The following is a 6,405-nucleotide window of genomic DNA, read 5'->3' as shown; positions in this document are numbered from 1 at the left end:
GGCACTAAATGGCACTAATTTCCTTGAACGTTGTGAAGCATCCAGACCCTTAAAGTCATGTGGCAAAGGTTTACTCAGTGTTCCCAGAATGAAGACCAAGCAGGCTGAAGCAGCTTTTAGTCTCTATGCTCCCTGTCTGTGGAACAAGCTTCCTGAAGACCTGAGGTCTGCTAACAATGTCAACTCATTATAATCAGGGCTTAAAACGCTACTGTTTACTGCAGCTTATCAAAAAATTAAATCAGCAGGAGTTTAGTCATACGCTGCTTCTACAATGTCACTTCTTTTTAGTTAACTGTTTATTTGTTTTTTGGGCTTTTAGGCTTTTTAAAATTGTCTTTTCAATTGACAATGAACGTGTTTGTAAGTCCCACACCAAAGCTGCAATGGTACGTTTGGTACTGGAACTTCTGGTACTGGTACTCGACTGGAAGTCAATGGAAAAGGGAAAGAACCAAAAGTACCGTACCTGGTACAGTGGAAAAGCACCCAGAATAAACTTGCCTTACTTTGCAATTGGATTCAAAGTCTACAGAGATAAAAAGTTCATGTAAATGTGAAAGACCAGGAGGCAGTGGGAGAGAGAGAGAGAGACGCTCCCCTAGCAGTAGAAAATGAAACACAGTAAAACACACTCCACCTCATACAGGGAGAGAGAAGTGTGTGTGTGAACACTCACAGTGTAAGAATTCTGCTCTGGTCCTGGGCACTAATACCGGTACGACAGTATCTTTGGTAACTAGAAGGACACAGAGAGAAACAGGGATGTGAGTAAAAGGAATTTACTTGTGGGAGATGGACTTCACTCACTGTGGAGATAACAGCAGTTGGGTATAATCATTGAGGGACAATAACAGGCATTTTAACAAACTGCAAACCATGGTAAGTTACACATAATACAAATTGTTGGTTTCTATAATGTAGAAGAAGCATGTTTCATGTGATCTGAGTTTTGCAGCCAGTAGAATGTGAAGCTCTTTCACCAGTTATCACAAAGATTTAAACTTATTGAAAACAAACTGACTTGGTCACACAAATGTGAGGCTGACTGTACTGCATACTCTCTCTGCATGGTCTACATCAGGGGTGGCCAGTCTTACCCACAAAGTGCAAGTGTGTACGCAGGTCTTTGGGATAACCTTTAGGTCAGCTGTTCAACCCCAGGTGTGAGGACTCTTCAGTCAATCAGTCCTATATTTTGTAATTCAGCGAAAGCCTACAGACAGCAGCCCTTTCTGGGTAAGATTGGCCACCCCTGGTCTATAGTAACATGAACAGACTAGAAAATGTATTAACCTGGGTGACGGATCTCTGCCATTTTCATTCTGCAAACATTCTCCAGTTGATCTTTCAGTTCAGAAATCACCTTCCTCAAATTCCCAAACTCAGATCTTGGACTGACAGAGATTCTGGGTCCAAATCCAGCTTCAGGGGTGACAAGAAGAGCCTGGTGCCTCTACAGACACACAGTCTGATTAAACAGCTTCATCAATACAAATGTGTATTGCAATCTAACAGGACCTTTAACATCTGACAAATGACAGACTAGTTGAAATACAAATGACAATATGCATTCATTTGAATACTCTGGTTTTCTTATTGCCAAAGTAGCTGTTCTGTTACCTGGAGGAAATGGATGTGATCCTCTGTGTGTGAAAGCTGCTCCAGCTCAGAGTGTCTCCTCTTTAGTTCATCGATCTCCTGCTTCAGTCTCTCCATGTCTCCTTCAGCCTGACTCACTGCAGCCTTCTCCTGATCTCTGATCAGCTGTGTCACCCCAGAGCATCTTCTCTCAATGGAGAGGATCATCTCAGTGAAGATCCTCTCACTGTCCTCCACTGCTGACTGTGCTGAACTCTGTTGGTGACACAGGGAGCAGAGTAAATTACAATTGCCCCCTTTTGAGACTCCAGAGAGCTTCATTGAGACTGGTGGCTGTTTGGGGCAGGTTGGTTTCCACCATTAGGTCTCAGTTTAATAGGTGACTTGCATAATGCTGGGTTGTGAAAAGTTGCATTTTTCTCGAATAGGCGTTTTATGGTATTTTTTTAAATAAATAAGCTACTACTGCTGTAGCACTTGGTTGAACTCTGTTATCTAGCAACCTCTGACCCAGAATAACCCACAGCAGCATTAATTTGATTAATCCCCACAAGTCTGTAAATCTGCAATCTGTTGAATCTGACAGAAGATTCAATATGATCACAAGCCAGCTGTTATCTTCTCTTCAGATTCATACTCACTGTGAATGAGCCCACAGCCTCTCTCAGCTCCTGCAGCTTCTTCTCTCTCATCTGAATTCTCCTGTGAAATTCCCTCTGTGTTTCACCCATTTGTTTCTACAGATCGGAAACAAGATGACAAAACAAGTTTGTTTCATTAGCTGAGATCACATTCATTAATCATCCTGTCCAGGGTGGACCCCTGCCTTGGACCCTATGCTGCCTGGGAAAGGCTCCAGGCACTCCCCCTGAGCCTGACCTGGATTACCGGTTAGGAGATGCATGCATGGACGGATGGATGGATATTCATAAATGATTTACTGACTGTAGGTAGGATACAATGGACATAGACACTTTGGTCCTGTTTCCACCTGGTATTAACATGCGGCCTGGGTGATCCAATCACAAGTGGACAGCGTTCACTGATGCATTGAAGATACATTGAGATCTGATCACTCAGCCCACATTTGGAGGTGGTCTGGGCCGCATATGGCCACATTCTTATAGCAATGTGAAGGTGAATGTGTCCTGAGCTGCATTGCAGGACCGGCTACTCAACTGACGTCCTATTTGATTTATATCAGAATGCATGTCAGTTGATAATGGGCCACTGTGTAGTAAACTATTGTGAACAACAACAATGCATCTTTTCTCCTGCGATACTAAAAACTTTGATTATGCCGGGAAGTTAGTTTAACATTCGACTGTTGTGACCCATTCATATAGAAACTGTGTCAAAGTGTGCATCATTGATGATCCATGCAAATTCAGAAAAGAAAATGTGTAAGATGTGATTTTTTAAAGATGTTTCAGAATGTGCACAGATCATATATTTAATGTGCATGTTGGGGCGCAGCCTGGTGCAGGCAGGGAAACAAGGTGACGATCCACTTAAAAGCTCCAAGACAAAGGGATTTAAGGAAACTGAAACTGGAAAGACACAAAATAAAGGAACAACAAGGGGTCAGAACTCAACAGGGAAAAAGTAGCTAAGAAAATGACACGTAGACTAACAGAGGGAATGTAATAGTGACAATAAAGGTCTGTCCTATCTTATCTTATCTGATCTATCATATCTTTCTTATATATACGTATGATCACATACACATATATAAGCATGTATTTAGCATTTTTTATGTAGGTAGATCTTTTCGACCTGCTCAATTTAAAAGTAACTCCCAAGCCGAGAAAGTGTGGGCAGCCCTGATATAGACTAACAATGGACAGGCTATCAGATTTATCTAGTAGCAAAGCTTAACTTGCAAAACATATGGAACTTAGTTTCAGAAACTGTCACAGAGAGTAGTGCAGCAACCAGCCCCTCATCCTCTGATACTATGACTTGAGACAAGGTGAGCTTATAATATAAAATGAAAGCAAACCATTTTTAGCTATTTAAGATTGTAATGTGTTTAGCAACACTAAAAACATGTTTTGTGTTACTGTATGTTTGGCTATAATTAGAATAAGAGGCATGGGTAATTTATTGTCAGGATAATCCATAAGTCCAATAAAATGTCATAAAAGTTTTTTTGATGCAAATGGTTATATGAAATTTGAGGAAAATTTAAACAAAATATTGAAATACTTATATGCTTGCTTATGTTATATCACATTCATTACATTGGAATTGCCTGCTAATATCTGTCACATGCTTCATGCTTGGAGAGGGGTCTGTCCAGGTAGATAGAGAAGATGTGATAGAGGATGATGCATTGTTAACTGCTATACACTGTGACCAGGCGGGGGGGACACTGCTTGTGTATAGGCACCATAATTTTGTGCTACCCCCCTGACCATGTGACTGCTTTGGAAATTGAACATTAGGAGCAAATCTCATTACCGGTTTCATACGTGTTATACTGTAGAGCACATATATCAGCACACATATACTGCAGCGTAAGTTTTGGAGCTATGGAACCAGAAAGGAAAAGAGGTCATTCTGAAGGTTGGACTTATAACTTGTATCTACAAAAAACAAAAAAAAAGGTTCGTCGGTTGGTAAATTGTAATATGTGTGTGTGTGTGTGTAACAGTGTTGATGCTGTTATTCTTGGATTGGCCTGGTCCAGGTGGAATGTTTGCAGTGCTCTCAGCAGCTATCCTGTAGTAAGAACAACTCATCAATGTTGAGACATTTCTGTGCTCCAGAATGTTCTATCCACCAGTCAGTCTACAAGAAGTCCATCCATCACCGTTTAATTCCAACTGGGGTCACGGGGAGGGGGGGGACCAGAGCCTATCACAGGAACAATGTGTGCAGGCAGGAACCAACCCTGGTAAGTCACCGACACACACAGCCAGCCACACTCACACGACTACAGGGCCAATTTAGACTCGCCAATCAACCTGCCCTGCAAGCTTTTCAACCATGGGAGGAAACCAGAGCCCCCAGCAGAAACCCACGTGAACAAGGGGAGAGCATGTCAACTCCACAAAGAAACAACCCAGGAACCCAAGACCTTCCAGCTGTGAGGCAGCAGCACTAACCACTGCACCACCACGCAAGACAAAATCCAGTCATTTAAAATTAACTTTATATTTATATAAGAGCACTTCTGGCCTGACCTGTATCTCCGCCCTTCCTGCAGCAGCTGAGACTGTATCATGGCCTCTGTGTTCATCCATCGTACAGAGATAACAGATACACTGCTGGTCGGTATGGCAGTAGACCTCCAGGGGTTTGTCATGTTGGGAACAGACCTTGTCTTTCAGATGGCTGATGGCATCAATGAGCTTGTGTTGTTTTGCATGGTGGAGTTTATTGTGAAGCTTCAGGTCAGTTTCACAGTAGGAAGCCAGACACACCAGGCAGGACTTGACAGCTTTCTGTTTTCTCCCAGTACAGGCGTCACACTCCACATCTCCAGGTCCAGCATAATGGTCAGCAGGAGTAGCTGCTTGTAGTCCAGTCTTCTTCAGTTTTTCCACCACTTCAGCCAGTATGGTGTTTCTGCCTATAACAGGTCTGTGTGTGAAGGTCTGTCTGCACTGGGGGCAGCTGTAAACTCCAGCATGATCCTCCTGATCCCAGCAGCGCTTAATGCAGCTCATACAGTAACTGTGCCCACAGGGAATAGTCACTGGATCCATCAGTAGATCCAGATAGATTGGGCAGCTTAACTGGTTCAGATCCAATGCTGAGCTGGCTTCTGCCATTTTACCATGAACTCTGATAAGATTCAGTTTCGTTTTTACTTACAGTCGTCTCTGTGTGAGAGTGGGAGGAACTTCCTGCTTCTCAGGCTGCAGTAGGTATGGTTTTGGACTGAGGCCAGACTGAGAAGAACAGACTGAGCAAACACTGAAGTTGGAGTTTATAACTAAAACAGTACAGTATGCAAACTATACATACGACAAATATTTATTTAGCTTTCATGAGAATAACTGTTACTGACATTGTTGGCCATGAACAAGCTATAATCCTACTCTTTGATTTTGTACAGTAGATAGAAATTAGGTAGAAAGGTAAAAGAGAGCACTTCTACTGAGAATTAATTTCTGTGTCTGCTTAGAAACAAGTTTGGGATCATGTGCTTTCTGATAGAGCTGGGCGATATAGCCTAAAAATAAAATCTCCATTTTTTTTTCCCACAATAAATCCGATTTTCGATTTTAATCGATTTTCCCCTCCCCTACTCAAAATCAAACTACAAATGACAAATAAATGGTTCAAAACAAGTTTTATTATTTTTTTTAATTTTTTTATTTTAGGGTCAAAGTGCAATCTGACAAGCCAAAAAAGATGCTTGTAAGTGAGATGGCAGACCACGCCATTGTAAACACTTTTAGAAACTTTTAGCATGTTAATGAATCCCGGCTTTTCCACAGTATGTATGGGCACCATGTCTTTTGCGATATACATCGCGACACCGTGCCCCATTCTTATCATATGGCACACAGTTTGAAAACATGTCAGGGACGGTTGCTTGCTTAACTTTGGATGTTGTGCTGGTGCTGCGGGTATTTTCATTTCGCTGGGAGCACTTCTCCCACTCCACTGTTTGCCTCTGCTTTAGGTGCTGGAATAAATTTGTTGTGCTGCTTCCTTTTATTGCAACAGTTTTTAAACAGACTTTGCAACGAGGACTAGTTTGGTCTGTGTCCGACGGTGTTTGTGAATCCGCTACAGTGTTTGGGTGTGCCGTGCTAATGTACCCGTGAAGAACGGTGCGTCACATCA

At 42.2% G+C, this 6,405-nt stretch overlaps 1 protein-coding gene across 1 annotated transcript; it reads right to left on the bottom strand.

Annotated features, from left to right (window-relative positions):
* Positions 1-1,291: 1,291 nt before the first annotated feature.
* Positions 1,292-5,381, bottom strand: LOC111856277 (E3 ubiquitin-protein ligase TRIM47-like). The gene is made up of 4 exons (XM_072707786.1): positions 4,791-5,381; positions 2,244-2,339; positions 1,624-1,857; positions 1,292-1,456 (listed from the first exon to the last, which is right to left on the bottom strand). Exons 1-4 carry the CDS (start codon positions 5,379-5,381, stop codon positions 1,292-1,294), a joined length of 1,086 nt encoding a protein of 361 aa, XP_072563887.1.
* Between the last annotated feature and the right edge of the window lie 1,024 nt (positions 5,382-6,405).

The sequence above is a fragment of the Paramormyrops kingsleyae genome, chromosome 25, assembly GCF_048594095.1.
Source record: "Paramormyrops kingsleyae isolate MSU_618 chromosome 25, PKINGS_0.4, whole genome shotgun sequence".
NCBI classification, from domain to species: domain Eukaryota; kingdom Metazoa; phylum Chordata; class Actinopteri; order Osteoglossiformes; family Mormyridae; genus Paramormyrops; species Paramormyrops kingsleyae.
The sequence above is the reverse complement of the archived record's forward strand: the minus strand, read 5'-3'. Positions and strand labels throughout refer to the sequence as shown.